This window comes from Mus pahari, chromosome 14, assembly GCF_900095145.1.
Source record: "Mus pahari chromosome 14, PAHARI_EIJ_v1.1, whole genome shotgun sequence".
NCBI classification, from domain to species: domain Eukaryota; kingdom Metazoa; phylum Chordata; class Mammalia; order Rodentia; family Muridae; genus Mus; species Mus pahari.
Window position 1 is genome coordinate 60907987 of NC_034603.1, and position 21346 is coordinate 60929332.

At 43.1% G+C, this 21346-nt stretch overlaps 1 protein-coding gene across 1 annotated transcript in view; it reads left to right on the forward strand.

The window, feature by feature from the left end:
* Ca10 (carbonic anhydrase 10) overlaps positions 1–21346 on the forward strand; it is a 490106-nt gene that overhangs the window by 378254 nt on the left and 90506 nt on the right. The window contains exon 4 of the mRNA XM_029546545.1: positions 4393–4578. Within this exon, the coding sequence (XP_029402405.1) occupies positions 4393–4578 (186 nt within the window). The remainder of the gene's footprint in view (positions 1–4392; positions 4579–21346) is intronic.

Here is a 21346-nt window from a genome sequence, read left to right on the forward strand (position 1 = left end):
CAGAGGCAGAGGCAGAGGCAGAGGCAGAGGCAGAGGCAGAGGCAGAGGCAGAGGCAGAGGCAGAGGCAGAGGCAGAGGCAGAGAGCAGAGCAGCACCTGCACAGGTCTCGTGCCATCATTACCTTCAGTACAGTACGAATCCCATTTATTCTGGTGACTCCATTTGTGGTACTGCATGTCCACTTATAGGACTAGAAATGTTCTTTCATTCACCCCAGGATACTTCAGGTAGGCTCCCTTGTGAGGAAATGTAACAAACACCTCACATTAGCCTTGTATTACATCAAACAGGTAACTACCTAATATCTTGGATGTTCTAAGAGTAATGTTCACTCAGGCTTAGCTTTCTACAATAAACAGCAGCCCTATGCACATGGTGTCCAAAGGACCTCTGGTGTGTTTTTATTTTTATTTCTTTTTCTTTAGGCATTTAAAAGATAGTACATCCCATATTGGGGAGATGGCTCAGTCAGTAAAGTGTCTAGTACACAAAGATGAGGACCTGTGTTCAGATCCCCAGAACTCCACAACGAAAATTCAGGTGGTGGTCCAAGCCTAGAACCCCAGTGCTGAAGGCATACAACCAGTAGGATCCCTGAAGTGTATCAGCCAGCCAGCCTAGTTGAGTCTATGAGCTTCAACTTCAGTGAGATCAAGGTTACCGGTCCTTAGTATACCACCTGCCAACCGAATGATTCTATAGAAGTCACTTAGGCTTCTCTGGATAACCCTAACTAACACTAGAGGAAATTGCAAGCATCCTAAACATCACACCAGTGCCTGGTCTCTCCAGTGCCAAGCTGGTTCTTGATCAAAGCACTGTGATAGCACATTGCTAAGTAATCACCTAGTCATTTGTAAGGAATTGGTCATTGGTTAAATCCATGGTTTGAAGAGCAAGAGACACCTGGGGTCAGGCCCTGCTTCCCCAAGGATAATCCTTTGTTTCAGGACATGAAAGGACCCAGAAGGGAGGAAAAGACCTTCCTGTGAGAAGCTGCCATCCCACACATGGTTTAGCTTGACATCTTCCTACCCAAAGAGAAGCAAATGCCCCAGGCCTAAGTATGATACCAAGAGTGGTGCTGGTTTGTTAAGGACAAGATGGTGGGGATTTAAAGAGGAAATCTGGGCTGAGAATTTAGCACCCATGTGGACACCAAGTAAGGATTCACACCGAGACGCCATCTGCTAGTGGAAGACTGTGGCCAACTTTCCAAGAGTGAACTGCCTCTTACTTTAAAAATGCACTGACCAAATTTGTATCCTCTAATATATTGCTGCCCATAGAATGAGCTGGAAGATGAACACACTAACAAGAAACCTGGCAGATCATTAACCACTGTCCCAGAACTGTGCTTCCTCTACAAGGGCATCCAATGTTATAAAATAAACATGGTGGATTTGAGGATGTTGAATTTTTGCTTATTTATTTCAATTTCTTTTTTACGTTTGATTATTTGGTTTTGCTTTACAAGAGTACATTATTTTTATATGGCCCTGTATCATTGATGTTATTTATTGATATACTATCTCAATGGGTATATATGTTCTGCTTCCATTAATACAAGAAGCTCCAACTAGTCTTAAACCAGTATAAATATTTGTAGTAGGGGAAACAAGGTCTTCTCCAGTCTTCGTCCTAAGATGAACAGCAGCTTAGCATCCAATCTGAGTCTTCCATGTTCTTAAAAAACAATCCTATTATCACACACACACACACACACACACACACACACACACACACACACAAGAACTACATGAGAGTGCAGAAAAAATAACATCCCACACCAAGCTTTCATGGGAAATTGTCTCCTGCCAGCTGTGTGTTGATTCTGGAAAAGTCACTGAGTCCTTGTCAACCTCCCTGAATTTGTTTAATTTTTTAAATGGGCAAAACACACACACACACACACACACACACACACACACACACACACATGCATCTCTTGCCTCATGTTGCAATGAATTCATACAAAGAAGAGAGCTGTGGGGCAGTCAGAAGCAACCTGGATATCTCCCAGAGCTTTGGCTTCTCCACTCATGTCTGCTTCCTGGTGTGCATAAGCAAACTTCTCCCAACATGCTGTGCGTGCACCAAAGCCATTCATTGGAAACACAGTAATTAGCATTGCAGATAAAGTGACATTGGTGCAGTGCTAATTACTACCGTACAGATGTACTGTTAGATTTGGTTACCATACATAACATTGTCAAGCCTTTATTTTTAAATTAAAGTGCAACAAACCATACCCTGGCTACACATATTTTTATGATTAATACAAATTAATGTTATTTCATTGTCTAAGGAAAGGGTAGAGATAAGGAGATGTTGCATCGAATTGTAACAACATAATAGTGTATGTTATATATTCCCCCAGCTGTCTGCACATTGGGAGCTTGTGTAAGCAAAGGTGAGTTCTGTGGAGACAAAGACCATGCATTCTCCTTGTGGGATCCCAAGTTCCTAGCACAGCCACTGAAAGGTGACCCTTTCTGAACATGAATGAATAGATTGCTAATGAGTGGAGGTGTGGATGAAAATGAATGAATGAATGAATGAATGAATGAATGAAGATTCAAATGTGTTTTAGAGGGGAATCTGGGGGAATTAGAGAGCTAAAAGGCACAGTGATTTAGTTTGGATACTCCTGGTTCTGTTTTGTTTTTAGTCTTCAAGATGAGCTATCTGTTCTCCATATCTAGTCCATAGAAGTCTAAAGAGAGAGGCAAGTGGCTAGATCACCTGAAAGCAGAGGTTGAGGAAGCTTACAATTATCATCCACCAGGTTCTGGAAAGGGAAGATGAGTGGAAGGGAGATGGGGGAGAACCCTTCTCCATCAGTGAGACATTGTGCAAGAGCCAAGAGAGAGAAAGGAAGAAAAGGAAAATGTTTGACCCATACAAATATTATTAACTTAATAATATTGCATCGCAGGGAAATTAATTTTTCAGTTTTCATTGTGAATAAAATACACATCACTTAAACTTTGACACCCTGGTCATTTTTAAACTAAGCAATATTAAATATACTTATGTCACTGCGGACCCTTCAACACCACCCACCTGCAGAACTCTCTGTCTTGCAAAGTTGAAATTTTATGTCCACTGAACACTAACTTCCATTCCCTTCCTGACCCCAACCTCTGCAATCTCTATTCTATTTGTTGCCTCTACAATTTATTCTGATTTTGACACCTCATATAAATGATTCCTTTATATCTAAAGTGACTACTAATTAGGAGTGAGGTCTGTCACTTGACTGTTTTGAAGATGGCTTATAGTTTTGTTTCTCAACTCTTGTTCCCAGGAGGGAATTTATGTTATGTCTATAGTATGTTTACGGAACTTCCGCTTTATAATATTAAATAAGTTATCCAAAGTTGCATCGCTGACAAGAAATGAATTGGGCATCTTTTGACATCAAAGACTCGGGTTCTTTGCTTTGCATCCATGTGTTTTTGAAACACTAGAAGAAATGCAGATGATCATGGGACAAGGGCTTTGATGGAAGAATTGTTCAAATATGCAATGATTTTCTTTGGGCACATTAGATAACTCTGATGAATGGGTTTCTTGAAATGTGGGGGATCTCAATGATAACAAGACTGCAGGAACTTGTGACAGGTGTCCACTGATGGTGAAGAGCTCTGCACTTGCCAATCAGTGGAGAACAAGGAAATGAAGCTGAGCATGGAGTCCAAAGAGAAAAATAAAAAAAATAAAAGAAGAAACAGAAGGTTTGGTAGTGGGCAGAACTAACTTGAGATGGAACTGGGTGAGAAATATTCTGAAGGTGAGATGTGGGGTCCCATGTGACTCCCTTCAGGTTAGCCCTAAGGCTGTTCTCTGAATGACGACCAGAACTCTGAATGACATCTGCCGCTGAGACTGGAGAGGGACTTAACCAAAACCTTTCTGGACTGAATGCCTGGGACTTGACGGTTCAGCAGTCTCGCACTGGGGTTTACCCCTGGTCACCCACAGGGGCTCTCAGCTCTCACATGGTTCCCTTAAACTCTCCTCATGGTGTTCTCCAGTTTCTTACACCGGAGATGGTGTTTCTTTTAGGTTTTACATCATCTCTACCTTCTAAACAACTACGATGAGAAAGACAAGCTAATTTTTATAAGGTGCAATCTACAAACTAGTTGTCACAGCTGGTAAAAGATCTCTTGAGTCCCTCCCTTCGAGTTCCTGAAGGATATATGTGACTTATGACTCATCAGAAGTACCTTAGAAGCCAGGCATGGAAGGAAAACGTCCTTCTGCACGCATGGATTTAGCCTGGTGTGTCATCAGCAGAAGATGTAAATGGGTCGGCAATGCACCTTTCTGGGTTTAGGGAGAAATAGAAACATTTCTCTAACCTGTTTCCCGTTGCCTTGTAGGTCAGTGGGACCATGTACAACACTGGAAGGCATGTCTCCCTCCGCCTGGACAAGGAGCACTTGGTCAATATTTCAGGAGGACCCATGACATACAGTCACCGCCTGGAAGAGATCCGGCTACACTTCGGGAGTGAGGACAGCCAAGGGTCTGAGCACCTCCTCAATGGTCAGGCCTTCTCCGGGGAGGTATGTGCACCTGCCAAAGTGCTAAGGCTTAGGGCCAACTTGTAGGATTCCACACCTACATAACAGTGAAATAACAGACGGGGAGGATCCCTTGAACCTGAAAAAGAAAACCGGTGCCTCCTTTCTTTCTGTGCCTTTTGCTGTGGCTTTTGGTTTCCCGGGAGAGGCTACAGTGAAACAGTATTTCCTTCTGAAACACTAGCATAGGTCTCTTGGGACTCATGCCCTGGCTTGTCCCAGAGCGGTGGTTCCCAACCTTCCCGATGCTGTGACCCTTTAATACAATTCCTCATGTTGTGGCGACCCCGGAACAGTAAAATTATTTTGTTGCTACTTTATAACTGTAATTTTGCTAGTATCGTGGCTTGTGATGTAAATGTCTGATTTGCAGGGTATCTGATATTTGACCCCTGGGGGTCATGTCCCACAGGTTGAGAAGTCACCCTCCTAGAGCATTATTTAACCTCATCTTTTCTGTGCTTCTTTACCTCTACCTCTCTGGGGAGCCGCTTCTCTTGCATCCCGTATGACAGCATAGCTTCTCTTCTGGTAAAGTGGGTCTTATTTGCCTAACTATGTAATGCGCTGTGAAATCAATGTCAAGGAACTGAAGAGTTTGCCTGACTGACTACAGAAGGGAAATTCCATTGTGTCACACCATTGATGATGAGTGTGAGTGTGTGCCACCATCAGCCCAGACCAAAACAGTAAACCAAAACAACACAGCTAACCACAGTTTCAGATGAGATAAGAGATAAGGTTTAACCAGATTTCATCTGTGAGGTGACACTGGACCTAGTTCCCTCTTTATATGCATGGACAGTTATAACTTAGGGAGCAAGAAGTAACCAGCAATGAGGTTCCTAGTAAGAGTCCTCAATAACTGATGTCAAAAGGACTTGAAAATTTCAAAAGTGTAGATTACATATGGTCTGTTTATTTTGCTATTTAAGGTCATGGTTAAACCTAGCTTTTTTTTTTTTTTTTTTATGCACTAAGGTCATATGCCATCAAATAGGATACAAGTTTAAGAAATCTCTCAGCCAGATTTTTATAAGCATTCAAAATACATTGACTGTGAGTCAGCATAGGGACTCAACTCATTACTAGGGATACAAGGATTTAAAAATGAAAAAGGAAGAAAAGAGCTCTTGCCCCAGAGAAGTTCAAAAGGAACTATATTCAAATCATTGAAGTATAATGGCATGCTGAAATAGAGATGTACAAAGGCCCTGGCAACCGCAAAAAAAAAAAAAAAAAAAAACATAGCTTAAAAAAAAAAAAAAAAAAAAAAAAGACGGGGCACATTTTACTTGAAGGGGTCATGAGATGCTTCATGCAGAAGGTGCCCTTTGAACTGAAGAGAAGCTATGGAGAGTGATTTTAACACATCAGCTTTGGAGTCAAAGGATCTGAATTTGTAGCCCCTGCTTTGATACACACCATGTAATCTTGGGACATCACTTGATCCTTCTAAGGCACAATTTAGACACCTCTCAAAGATATTTTAAAGTTTTAGATGTGAGGAGTACTCCGTTGATAGACTTAAAAGAAAAGATAAAGCGGGGAATGAGGGCTAGGACGAGAAAAGGGCCTCCAGGCATGTCAGGACACTGTGTTCTTGAGACAGTGCTCATAGATCTGTCATCTATTAATAATGGCTGCCTAGACAACTGGCTTCAGCTGCAGTATGAGATCCTCTCTGTAAGGGGAGACGTGTAAGGATTGATTAAGGATGCCTGCTAAAAAGGAACCAAGTCCAAGAACACTCTCCTGAACTAGAACATGGCAGGAAGTGTAACCAAAGAACGGCAAAACCTCACAATTCAGAGACACTGAGGGAGGTCAATCTCATGTAGGGCATCTTTAAAAATAGCCCTGGCTGTCCTGGAACTCACTTTGTAGACCAGGCTGGCCTCGAACTCAGAAATCCACCTGCCTCTGCCTCCCAAGTGCAGAGATTAAAGGCGTGTGCCACTACGATAATATGCGTTATTTTAAGGTTTGCTGTGACTTCATCAGTTGATTCTCTTGCTCACTGATGTTATTTTTGGTTTTTTTCTCCCTCTGGACTGTCATATTTCAGTGCTTGCCCCAGTACTGCTTCTAAGTAGAAACATTATTTAAACAAGTGGGTAAAAAAAATAGATGGCTATTAGGCTAAAATCTTTACGCCATTGCTTCAGTTACTCCAATGTTTAAGTAGGGTGATTTGTAACGTGTACATTAACAACTTATAATATGAGTACATCTCAAAGCCTTAATGGATACATAATGATTTAATCTCAGCATATTAATTTTCCAAGACCTATTACAGACCACTGGACTAGGTGCTTCAAAGAATCTATATTTAAAAGTTCCCTTGGAGACAGACATGGTGATGGATGTCTGGAGTACCAGCACTAGGGAGGCAGAGGCAGGATGGTCAGAAGCTCGAAGTTAGCCTGAGCTACACAGCAATACCCTATCTCAGAAAATGAACAAATAAATAAATAAATAAATAAATAAATAAATATTCCCAGGAGATTCTGATCATGTTCTTGAATGTTCATTAGCAATTACATTTAAACAGAGTAGTGAATAAGAAGTAACAAGGGTGGAAGGTACTGTCAAAATTGATGCTGGATTCTTTCCTAGACCAGATGAACCTACATCTTGGGCAGCGTGCTCCGGGTCTGCACAATTGTGAAACTTCCCAGGGCATACTGGTTAGCAACCACCATGCCAGTTACAGTGCCTGAGAAGTCCCACTTTTCTAATGGTAACTTTCTTGAAAAGAGCAAGCTGGGGTACAATATGGGTTAATGAGACTTGGGCTACAGCTTTCTAAGCACACGCACATACACACCACACACACACACACACACACACACACACACGCACACACACACGCACACACGCAAACTCACACATACACACACACACACACATACATGCACACACCTTCCTGCAGGTTAGACCTGAGCATTACCCTTACATAAGTATAGCCATATCTCACCCTGGGCAGATCACTAATATCAGTATATGTCTTTCCGCATCCCTCAGTTTGCATGATCTATAAGCTTACTAGCAGATAGTGCTAGAAACCAGCATTTTGGAGGTTCCAAAATAATCTCATATGAAGACTGCTGTGCACACAGTTGGCTTCAAAGACATTTAAGCTGCCCTAGTGAACAGGAAGAGTTAAACACCTATGTTACATGAAGGAAAAGACCTAAGGCCAATCATGGAAGCAGCAGACAGTAGACATCCAGCTTAATATATGTTCTAACGATGGGAGCTATCTATCAATGAAATGAGTTTGCTTCTAAAAATGGTGAACTCCCATTGCTAGATTTATTAAGCCCAGAACACTTCTTAAGCAATGGGTGAACTATTAGCTTTAATGTACCTTCTAATTACTAAACTCTACACAGTCCACAACTTTCTCCCAGAAACTCCTCCCAGTTAAATTCCAGTTAGCCTCAGGAAAAGCAAATATTTATCACGCCGTAGTTGAACTCTTCCCATTTCTTTGGTACTGCCTTCAAAGCCTCCCTTGGTTTCTCTGTCCTTTGAGAGGACCCAAGTAGACGCTTCTTGTAACAAATCATGTGTTTATTTTGTTGACAGTGAGTAATACATTGCCCTCTACCCCATCTATCATTGCTGATCATGATAAGTCAATTAATACCAGACATTTTCCTTGGCGGACTGCAGTGGCCGCTGTCTGAAGAGCTGTATGCTAAGCCTAGCCTTGTCTAGTGAGGTTATTATAATTGATGATAATCATTTGCTTTGTTTTATAAAACTGTGTGGATGTAAGACACCATTAGCAAATGCATTTTTTGTAAAAATTATTCATGTCCTACATGAAGAATTCCTGGATGCCTTATTGGAGGTTGGTGATAAATGAGTGTATTCAGGGCTTCAAATGTCTCAGGTTTTTAAAAGGTAGGGATTAACTGTTTTTAATAATCAAGATCCTTAGCATGCTAATCATTTTAAGTGCTTAGATTAATATCTAGTATAAAGTGGGTTATTTGTAGGATGAAACAAAGATAATGTTAGGAAAGAATCACGTTTGTGCATCAAATTCCAATAGTGAGACTAGACAAGAAAAAAACTCTCTCTTATTTGGGAGAAATCAGACATTTCATCTTCAAAACCTTCTTTGAGTTCTTCATTCCCATAAAGAGATAATGTAGTGCCCTGAAAACTGCACCAGCCACTTCACAGGGCGTCTTTGGCCCGATCTCTGATTCATTTTCTCCCTCTCTGTGGCCATTGTGCTCCTTTTGTGTGCTGGATTCTGAGCACACAGCACCCAATTTCTACTCAGAAATGCCACAGGTCTATTAAAGAAACATACATTGAATACACACACGTGTGTGTCTGTGTGTGTACATATATATACATATATGTATATGTATGTATGTATATATACATATTACATGATTGTGCACACTAATAGTGTGGATATATTTAAGGTTTATTCCAAGAGAAGATGATGAGATAGCAGTCTGGGATCCCAATAAGAAAGAACTACAAGCAGCCCTCCAGACGACCATGCTTGCCGCTCCCTCTGAAGGTGAAGCAGCAGCATTGACCTTCCTGGATCTCAGCCTCGGGAGCCTCTGGAGTCTCCAGTTCTCCTCCAAAGACAGGGAGGAAAAAGTCCATAGGTGTTGCTATGGTGATGAAGATTACAGTTTTCGTTAAAGAGGGAGACTAAAAACCATATGAGAACTGTAGGATGACTTACATTTTGTGTCTCTGAATCAGAAAAGAGACTACCTCATGATCAGTAAAAGAAACAAACAATGCAGGCTCCTTCTCTTCAAGGAACCAATTATCTGCATCCTTGAGAGACTGCTTCACATAAACAACGCAAACTGGTAGGCATAAGTAACTAAAACCAAGTTGTCCTGGCATGCACTAGAATGTGGGAAGGGCTAAGGAGTGACAACTGAGAGCCAACCGGGGCCCCAGGAAGCACAGCCCATCATAGGATTGGGGGAAGTAAAGACAAACTGCTCAGCACTCTGTTGCTTCCCTGGAACCTCCTGGTGAAGACTCTTTATTGGCCCAATTAGAGATTAAGGTAAAATAAGAACTGGGGTGTGTACATATCACAAGAATGTAGATAATAACCACAAAAGTGCGACTATGTGGTGTATGCCACGCATAAGCTCCTCCCTCCACTATGAATGTCAGATTCATCTCTCCAGCTATCATCTACCTCAGTCTCCCTATTCTAGCTTCCCAAGGTCCCTTCTCCCCTGCCCTCAGCCACTCGAGTGCTGTCTCTTCTCGCCTTACAGAGAAAGTTGTATATCCCTGAGTGAGAGGCCTTGCAAAGTATTACCTTGTAGGTCAAGTCAACCCCAGGAGCTAAGAATGGGGTTTTAAATTTTTAAGTTTTTTGCAGAAATAATCAAAGAGAGTATCAGAAGTAATAAGCAACAGAGATCATGTGTGGCCCGGAAAAGTTCAAAATATTGTTACTTTTTTCATTATTTTTAAATTTTAGTTTATTTATTTACATTTCAAATGTTAACCCCTTCCCAGTTTCTCCTGCAAAAATCCCCTCTCGTATCCTCCCTCCCACCTACTTCTATGAGGGTGCTCCCCACCCATCCACTCCCACCTCACCCCCCTTAGCATTCTTCCACACCGGGGTATCGGGCCTCCACAGGACCAAGGGCCTCCCCTCCCATTGATACCAGATAAGGCCATCCTCTGCTACATATGCAACTGGAGCCATAGGTCCTTCTATGTGTACTCTTTGGTTGGTGGTTTAGTCCCTGGGAGCTCTGGCGGGGGGGGGGGTGTCAACCAATATAATGGTACCAATCACTGTGAGTCTTGTTTCTATTTATTTCCACTTCTATGGGAACAAAAGTTCTTTGCTGATGGGAATTTTTGCTTCATCAGAGCTGTATTCCCAGCACTTTGTACACTGACCACATGAGGCCAGGCAACACATGTTCACTGGATAAAGTCATTTGAGTAAACCTCTTAAGCAAAGAGCTATTCTTCCCTAGCCACCATGTCCTGAATGCAATGTCCAACCTACAGTAAGTCATGTTAGTGAACTGAGTCAGTCACTGAATGAACAACTCAATCAACTGTCAGTGTTCTAGAAACAAAAACTTTGGAGGTTTTTGGTTTTTTTTTTAATCCTGAGTTGTGTTAACTATATAGGAAATATACAAAAGCATTTAAATTGAAGCTGGAGGGACTGGAAAGATGGCCTAGTAGTTAAGAGCACTAGCTGTTCTTGCAGAGGATCCAGGTTTGATTCTTAGCACCCCCATGGTTGTTCAGAATTCCAATTCCAGGCAATATGGTGCCCTCTTATGGCCTCCACGGGCATCAGGTATGTACATGGTGCACACACATGTGTGCAAGACAAATACCCCTGAGCATAGAATACTAATTAATTAATTGATAAAAGTTGCTGAAAACTTCAAATGCCCTTAGAAATCAGGGTGTGGGGAAGAGGTAGAATTATTGGTAATTATTACTAAGGAATTTCTCTAGAAGAATATGCTTTGTGAAATTTTTAAAAATGGATTTATAAAGTACCAACTTGTATCTACCCTTTATATGTCGGAAGATGTAGAAGGATTAAACAGTGCTACCCTGAAGGGATTTCATATCTATTAGAAGAACAAGGCACAAACTTGACTCACAAATGGCTACAGAATGTCATTGAAAATACGTGGCCACTGTCTACCTGTTTTGAAAGTAACTCCCGTTTATATCATCCAAAGAACAGATAGTGACTATCTATCACAAACAACATTGAATAAGATAGCTACAGATCCCTATCTATCAGGTATTTTCCATCCAGTGCAGGGAGACAGATAAGAAATAAGGAGAAGAATAAATGAGCCCATCTGTAACATCAGAATATAAAGCAAAGGCTGTGATGACTTAAACAGCAGAGAGAGATGGAGAGTCAAGCATGAAGACATGAGATACAAGTCTAAACACGTGGCCAGCCTGGGTCTCACTGAGAGAACAGTATTTGTTGGGTTGACAGGGAGATTGTCCAAGGGAAGGACCTTCTAGATGAGCCCAGTAGCTCCGAGTGGGAGAGAGCTATGAGCATTTACACAGTAGTAGAAACTGTGGGCTTGTACATGAGTGCTGGGGCTGATGGAGATCATATGGGTCCTCCTATCATTGACTCTGTGTGGTCATTGGCTTTTACTGAAACTCTCTCTTAAAGCACACTGACAGAATTCTCTTTTAATGGGCAAACATCAGTTCCGTGAGTTTGCTCTTCTCACCTGGGGTGATGAAGGTCCAAGGTCATCCAAACAAGGCTGGATTTAACTGGGAACTTCTGATATCATGACAATGCTTAGGGTGGGCTGAGGTTTCTCTCCATACAAATGGCTATTTGCCTAGCTCCAGCTCTAGCTCAGTAGGGAAATTTAAAAACTACAAAGCTGGGCTTTGTGAGTGGGGGCTCTCTTTAAGGAGCCTGTGGTCTAGCAGAATAACCTCTCTTCTGATTAGACTGTTAGCTCTTGGCAGTCCCAGAGTGGGTTGTACTCCTTAAAGATACCTCCCTATGCACATAATGAGCTGTGGGTAAATACTGCTGAACAAAGAAATGGAAGGAACAAATGAAGATAACATAGACTAGAGCTTTCAATGTGCCTAAATTATGCCCAATATGTCATAATCAAAATTCTATAGTCATAATGTCAACCCTAATGAAGTTAATGTCAATATTAACAGAGATTTTTTTGAATTTATATGTTAAATTATTCACAAATTCAAGGTAAGTGAATTCTTCAGGGCACCTGGGAAGAGCAATGGAATAGCTGAGAGCAAGTATGTTAGAATAATTCATTTCAATTCATCTCAGCCCTGGAATCGCTCCCCAGATCAAGACAGGGAGCTTGTCTTTGACGGTGCTAGAGGCCAAAGTCTGGAATTCCAGGATTCAAGCTTACCCAGACTGGGCAAGGTGGCCTTTGAGAAGCCTAGCAAACAGGAATCGAGATCCTGATGCTGACCATGCACAGAATAAACACAACTGCAAGAGGGTGGTGCCCGACCCACGGGGCTTTTCTTGGGGCACTTTTACATTTATGTCTGGGGAAGGAGAGCTCAGTTCATTGAGCAACCTCCTGGTTCGTCCATTGCAGATGCTCACAATGGAGGCTTTGCGTCACTATCCCACCCATTCCATCCTGACCTACAGGTAGCTCTGGTCTATCCCACTAATATGACATCATGACGACTACCATCTTCTTCCTCTGGGCTTAAATATCCTTTCTTATTGTTGCCCAAAAGCAAGGAGGGAGTTGCTGTAGTGCAAGGTAAAATGTAAAGACAGAAACTTTAGAAAAAAACGGCAATTTGATTGAGGTTCAGCTTCAGACGTGACCGTCACCATGGCAACCGTCATTGTCATCATTTTACAAGTGTTGAATGAGGTCTTGGTTTATTTAGAAAGCGGTGAGAGAGAACTGGCAATACAGATCAGCAGTTAGGTGCGCTCACTGCTCCTGCAGAGACTCTGTTCTGTTTCCAGCATCAGGCAGCACAATTGCCTGTAACTCCAGCTTTAGGAGACCTGAAACCCTCTTCTGGCCTCTGCAGGCACTTGCATACATGTAGTGCACATAAATGCACTCAGGCACATACGCATACATTAAGTTAATAAATCTTTTTAAAGAAGCCAGTGGCAGTACACACCTCAAGGGATAGTCACGTTCACAGCACTGCTGTGAAATAGCCAGACTTTGAAAGAAAAAAAAAAATCTCATTTCCAAATCTTTTCCAAAGCTGGAAACTGAATGGGTTACTCCTTGTTGTTCTGACCCACGTCAGCAGTTCATGAAAACCTGAGGGGGTTCAAGGAAAAGTCACGTCTCCCACTTTAAGGTACAAACTTGGATTTGAAACAAGCGATTGGACTCACAGGCTCCATATGTAGTGCTGTGCCAGAAGCACCTGTGGGGTCATCTCTTCCAATGCACCTGCAGAATCATCACCAAATGCCAGGGAAGGCAAGCGACCTGCCAAAGGTCACTAACATTCCATGGTAGAATTAGGAGCAGATGCTGATTTTCCTGGCACAATAGCTCAATGTTTAATGTGTCACACTAAATTTACAGTTCTACCAAACCCTGGGGTTCAAGAGGCATTTTAGGTAATTTAAGTGAGTCACCCACTAGAGAGTAAGGAGATTCCCCCAAATCATATCTCCTGCATCAGCAAGCAGAACACCATCTTTATAGACATAAGACACAAGCCTCAGGACAACAAAGACATGGGCCAATTATTCACAAGCATAAGCAATGAGAAATATCCACAAAAGAAACATATAGAAGTCACCAAATTACCCCTCCCAAAAAAGGACCAACGGGGTCAAACCAAGCCATAAACAGGATTTGGTTGCAAGAAATATAGAAATCAAGCTCAGAAAATTCAAGCCAGGAAATGCAGTCCATGATGATGCTTCCCTGAGTCTCAGAAGGAAAACTCGATCACACTGTTGCATTCCGTAATTAGAGACAGGGCTGTAGAGATGGTTCACTGGACGAAGTCTTCACCCTAGACGTAGAGGGTCTGAGTTTGGATCCCCACAACGCCTGTAAAACTGTGTTGGATGGAATAGATATCTGTAATGCCAGCTCTTAGAAAGCAGAGACAAAGAATCCCTGGGGAAAGCCAGAAATCCCTGGCTCACTCGACTAGCTAGAACTGGTGAAGTCCGGGCTCAGGGAGCTTCCTGTCTCAGTAAATAAAGCAGAGAGTGGCCACAGAAGACATTTCTCTTATTTAGGGTTTCTCCTGCTGTGATAAAACACCCTGACCAAAACCAGCTTGAGGAGGAACAGGTTTACTTCACTTCCACTTGCACATCACAATCCATCATCAGAGGATCTCAAGGCAAGAACCTGGAGCTAGAAACTGAAGCCCAGGTCATGGAGGAACATTGCTGACTAGTTTTGCTCCTGATGGATTGCTCAAACTGCTTTCTTTTACAACCCAGGACGACCAGCCCAGAGGTGGCACAGCTGTCATCAACTTTACCCTCCCATATCAGTGAAGAAAATGTCCCTATGGGCTGATCTGGTGGGAATTTTTTCTTCCTCTCCATTGAGATTTTCTCTTTCCAAATGACTCTGTGTACAGTTGACATTAAAACCAGCCAGCACAGCACCCAATGTCAACTCCAGGCTCCCATGCATACATACAGATACACACGCAGATGCACACACATGCGCATATGTGCCAAACACATGTGAACACACATGTATACATACTATGCACACAATCATGCTCAAGAAAATAAAAGAACCTAGAGCTATAAATAGTATCTGCGCAGTTTGAGTGCTCCCACCCACATGCACTTTGGAATCTCCAGAATGGCTCTGTTACAGTAAATAAAAGCCATCTAGGTCCTAATGCTGTCTATCCACCTTGTGCATGTGCTGCTCTGCAATTCAAAATAAAGCAATTTAAAACTCCTGGATTCATCTGCTCTGACATATCGATAAACCTCTTTTGAAACAAAGCTAATCGTCTCGACGGCACTGACTTAATTGCTCACCAGTTGACAGATAATAAACAGACCTGAGGATTAAAATATGAACTAATTACTGTACTCAATTCCATTTACTTGATTTCATGTTCCATTAATTTTTTTTTTGCATCATTTCTGGTGGAAGCCTTAGATTTATGGTCACCTCAAATGAGTTATGCCACTTAGCTGCCTGTGGCATGCCCGTGCTCAGAATCAGTTGGGAAAAGGGCAGAATTCTGGTCAGTAACTACTGAGGCAAAGCAGCGTAGGATATCATAAGTGAAGGTAATTATCCATCCCAAATACCAGCCAGAGTCAGTGTCTATAAATCTATCCCTAGCTCAGTGCTGAACGGGCATCGCTAGAATCACACTCATGACTATTCATTGGCTCTGCTCGTTAAGGCAATCTCCAAGTGGTAGCCTCTGCTAGAAGCGGGCTGGCGGGAAGCAGAGATAGGATGCTGAAGGGAAAAGGGCATAGACCTGTGAGGAGTCAGTCATGCACACCGCACAGGGCGACATTTTAACCCAGAGCATCCAATTTCAAGAGCCCGCCCTGTTACTTGGTGGCTATGCAGTCTTGGTAAAGGAAGAGCTGCGTAAACCATCTCTAGCCTTTGCTTGATCAATCATGGTAATGGTCCTGTATGTATTTCAGAGTATCTACTGAGCACCAATGGCAGCACAACAGAAGCCCTTCCTGTGGTGGGGCCCTTTCAGTGATAAAGAAAGCACTGTTTGAGTCGTTTATTGGCCACTCTAACAGTGCTCAGGTTTCTTGCAGATAAGATATGTTAGAATAATTACATGAGTTAATGTGACCACTCCTAGCAGCTGTAATTTACTAAGCATATACTATGTTATTGGGTATGATATAATATAACCATAACCAATCCATGCAATAAGTGAGTGAATTAGTGCTCATCCATACCATTTTATGCATGGAAAAAAGAAGAAAGAAAAGAAAAGAAAAGAAAAGAAAAGAAAAGAAAAGAAAAGAAAAGAAAAGAAAAGAAAAGAAAAGAAAAGAAAAGAAAAGAGACTTGGAGAGTTGAAAGGAGCTGCGTTCCGCCCTGCCCCTGGTGGATACAGGGAAGAAGTAGGATTTGAACCCTGATCTCTGACTCAAGCTTATACAGCGAAGACACCTCTGGCTCTCACTCTTCAATAGCTCGCTGATTTCAGTTCAGTCTAATCACTCTAACACTAAATGTCCCACTCTGAGACCTGACGTGATCTTTTGGTTCCTCTGAGTTCTGCTTTAAAACAGGTTATGCCTACTGCTGTCACCCCACCCCACCTCTACTGTAAAGTGAGATGGGAACCTACCTCTCTAAACTGCACGCTCTGGTGTGAAATACGACCCACATCATTCTGTGTGCTTGCTGAGGGCTGTGGCTCCTTCATGTACTTTCCCCATACAGAGGAGCAGGATAGCAACTGCACAGAGGTACAGTTGTAATTTCCTCTCTTCACTCATTGTCTTAGTCAGGGTTTCTATTCCTGCATAAACATCATGACCAAGAAGCAAGTTGGGGAGGAAAGGGTTTATTTGGCTTACATTTCCATACTGCTATTCATCACCAAAGGATGCAGGACTGGAACTCAAGCACGTCAGAAAGCAGGAGCTGATGCAGAGGCCATGGAGGGATGTTCTTTACTGGCTTGCCTCCCCTGGCTTCCTCAGCCTGCTCTCTTATAGAGCCCAAGACTACCAGCCCAGAGAAGGTCCCACCCACAAAGGGCCCTTCCCCCTTGATCACTAATTGAGAAAATGTCCCGCAGCTGGACCTCATGGAGGCATTTCCCCAACTGAAGCTCCTTTCTCTGTGATAACTTCAGCTGTGTCAAGTTGACACAAAACTAGCCAGTACACTCATATACAATAAGCGTTGTATTGTGTACCTGTAAATTTGTATATAAACATGTTTACTGCTTCCTGCCAAAGCACGAGAAACTATTCCTCCGTTTCAAGGTTAATTTGGATGGATACATTCTCTTGCTTTGAAAAGTATTTGCTGAGCTAGAAATTTCTGGATTTGGCCTTGAAACCAAAGCCTGCAGGAGCAAGTTGGCAAAATGAGCTTAGCCTGGAGGTTTTAAATCACACTTCCAGCCAGAAGGGGAAACTCCCCAGGGATCACAGGTCTCTGTACCAGGACTCAGGACTCCTGTGCCAGGCCTTCAAAGCAAATCACTATGACTAATTGTGTATGGACCCAAATGGCCACCGCAGCACAGATGCTTGTTCTGTAAGGTCCATGACGAGGGGTCAAGCATTTCCTGTCCACTGCACCTGCCTCGGAGGGCTGTTGTGCTCCTCTGGCCGAGATGCCCAGCTATGACTTGCTTGCATGAGCATCTGTTAACATTTTAGAGGTACCAACTGGTAGGCTTATTAGTTCCTGTGTTTAACTCCTCCATCACTTACCAGTTATGACAGTGGGCAAGTTATTCAACTTCCTAGTACCTCAATGATGAGTTTCCTCATTAATGAGACAAAACAAATAATGATGCCTAAACTACAAGGAGATTTTTATCCCCTCCCCAGCTTTAATGAATTTAGTCTATGAACAAAACTATTCAGTGATTCAACTGAACAGTGTGACGTGGTCTCACAAATATGCTCACTAAGACCACTATAACCATGGAGATATTTCCATCACTCTGAAGAGCTTGTGGTCCCTCGCCGTCAATCTTCCAAGGCCCGACCCTGGTGACTTAACTGTTCATTAAGCTATCAGTATACCGCTGACATGCTCAACCTTTTTATTTTGTTTTAGCCCACTGTCGTAGAATGGGATGGCTGTTGTCCCCTAGACTCGCTGCAGCTGTGATTATCCCTGGAAGACAGGGCCCATCACAGAGAAGAGGGAAGGCTCAAAGGGCAGCCCACTACCCACAGAAGACCCCACTTCTTTATAGGGATATACTCACCATTAAGGATTGCTGGGATAGGGGGCATTTACTCTTTGGTGGTTAGCCATACTCCTACAGGTAACCCCAATTAAACTTAGTGGTTTACCAAGCTAGACTTCAGTGGAGTTATTTCTTTGATCTGTCTGGGTGGGCCGATGTTTCTTCACAGATTCCTCAGGACAAAGTGTCACGCAGAGTGGACAGCCAAGTTGATTTGTTTCTCTTCTGGGGAACACTTCTCTAAATGCTAACAGACGGAGAGTAGTTGGCTAGCCAGCACCACAATCAAGATTCGAAATGGTCTGCCCAGGCAAGGTCTTGCTGCCTTCAGCAGCTGCTCCAGACAGCAGCTTCGTTAGCAGACACAGGCTTCCTCAGGCTTCCCCCAGCCCTTCACCCCATCTAACAAGAGCCCAGAGTGGCATCCAGGCAGGAAGTGGGCGTCTTAGAAATTACATCAGCCATTGCGAGTCGCTTCAACACGCAGGGCACCTTGCTGCTTGGCAGTTTCCTTGAGCTGTCATCAATGCTGCTGGTAGTAGGGCTGCCTGGGGGAAGAAATCCCACCATCTTTGCAAAAGGTGCCATCTCCTGCTGGGGCATGTGCCTTCTTCAGGACTGGGACCTGTCCTAATAGCCACTGTGGTGGTTTATAGAGTTCAGATGCTACCTGTGGTATTGCAGCATGGTGATGCCATGAAGGCGCCTCCCTCATGAATATGAATACGAGCCTTATAAATGAGGAACCGTGAAACAATTGACCAGGTTGCCCCTCCAACTTCTACCCTGAGAAAATACAGCACCTGCCCCATCTCTGGAAAATATAGCCCTTATCCAACAACCAAATTCACTAGGATTCCGTTCTTCGATTTCCTATCCTCCAAACTGGCCAAAGGAAGTTTTTATATTAATTCATTTTATATTAATTAAGCTTCAGTTATTCCATTATAACCGCCCAACTGTACTAACATACTTAGGATTAGTGCTGGGAAGACTTCAGAGTTGGAGGGCAGTTGAGGAAGTATCTCCCTATTCCAGACACCAGGGGGTGCCCTTCCAAGTCGCCAGAAGGTGTGTTTATACCATACTTTCTTTATCCATCCCTCTGTTGTTAAGCTATTCTTGCAAACAGCAGTAATAAAGAGGTTATGTCCCTGCCTCTCCAAGTCTAGCTATTGAAATAGGATAATCAATCACCCGACCTGGTTCCCCTGGCAACAGGTGAACCTAAACTAATGGCAATAGCTCCTGAATTCACTCTCAGAAGGACCCTGCTTGGAGAAACCTGTGTGCTACCTTCCATAGTGACCACATTTGTGTTCACTCCTCCAGTGGTGTATAAGGATTCCCCTCCCCCACGTGCTTACCCACCTTTGTTACTTGTTTTTTTTTTGTTTTGTTTTTTTTTTTTTTCACACTGACTGCCAAGGACGCCAAGTCAACAGATCGCAGAGACACTTGCATATCCACCTGTATTGCAAACACTGTTCGCAATAGCAGAGTTCTAGAACCCATCTTAATTAAGCTCAACAACAGAGGGATGGATAAAGAAAGTATGACATAAATACACAATTAAAGGTTTGCTCAGCCCTAAAGAGCAAAGTTGTGTTGCTTACAGGAAAGCTGGTGCAACTGGGGATAATTGCATCAGGTGAATTAAGCTGGCCTTGGAAAGAAAGTATGATCTGTTTTCTCTCATCCCCGGTTCCTAAGATTTATTATTGTGTGACACAAAGTAGAAGTTAAACTGTCTAGAGATTCAAACCATTCCAGTGATAGGTAGGGGGCAGGGGGAGAAGAGAGAGTAGAGGGAGATGGGAGGATGTTCTCAACATACAAAAAAAAATACGTGCGTGAAAACTCAAAAATTAAATAAATTAGAGCAAATAAGTATCCTGGCTTACTTGGTTGATAAGCACATGGGTCACTCTAGGTCTAGATGGCCTTATGCAAGCCACTTAGCCTCTCATTTCCCTCACCCAGAAAAATTAAAGGGTTAGAGTGGTCCACCTATGTTCCCTATAGTCCACCCATGTCTCCCTATAGTCCACCCCTGTCCCCCTATAGGCTTATAGAAGCAGAGTCTCACTTTGAAGTTTGGGCTAGCCTTGATTCACAATCCCCCAGCCTCAGCTTTCCCTGTGTTGTAATTTGAAGATATTTACCACCATGCCATGGTAGAGGTAAAATCTTCTTGTGTAATCTCGTCATATCAATATTAATTGTGGGTGACAGCGCTACTCAAAGCATCAGAACCACTGGAGTATAACAAAACCCCTGTGTTACCTTGGAGACCTACCTTGGAGTCCTTCCTCTGAGGAGTGGGTATACACTTTGTAAGCAATCACTCTCATACCTGCCTTAGGGGAACTCTTACATCGTTGTATGTGACACCAGAAGTTAAGGCTCAGATTGTTCTGTGCGTGTGTGCATGTGATCTTGTGCTACTATTAAAATTGTGAATTGCTTCTTCCTGCTGCCATCAACATGCTGGTAGCATGCAAGCACACGGACACACACGTATTCTATCACACCTCTGTAATTCACTGCCCTTGTAGTTAATAGAGTATTTCATTAGGAACTATGGACTCCCTTTGAGCCCTTTTGTTTTATATGATTTAATTACAAATTAACTGATTTCTCTACATTGGTGGCCCCACGGAAAGAAGCCAGGGAGTCACCATCATCATTCATTAGGCTGTCTCTACAGAGAACCAGAACAGCTGATGACGTTACCTTAAACTCTCTGTACCTCCCTTCTGATGAGAGCATCTAGCCTCCTCCTTGGTCACGTGCTACAGAAAGCATTCACCAACTCCTCTTTTAAAACCATCTTCCCCACTGCTGCCCTCTGTCTCTCTCCTGAGTGCTTCTCAGTTTCTTGCAGCACTCGACTCCTCAGAGCAGAAAGGAGAGTGGTCCCGATCGCATTTGTATCACTGTGAGGACACACCAGGATGAACAAAGCAAGTTCGGAAGAGAGCGTTTATTCAGCTTAGACTTCCACAGCACTGTTCATCAACAAAGGAAGTCAGGACAGGAACTCACACAGAGCAGGAACCTGCAGCAGGAGCTGACGCAGAGGCCATGGAATGGTGCTGCTTGCTGGCTTGCTCCCCGTGGCTTGTTCAGCCTGCTTTCTTACAGAACCCAGGAGCACCAGCCCAGGGGCAGTACCCACCATGGGCTGGGCCCTCCCCTATCAATCACTAAGAAAATGCACTACAGGCTTGCCAGCAGGGGGATGTTGTGGAGGCATTTCCTTAATTAAGGTTCCCTCCTCTCAGATAGCTTTAGTTTATGTCAA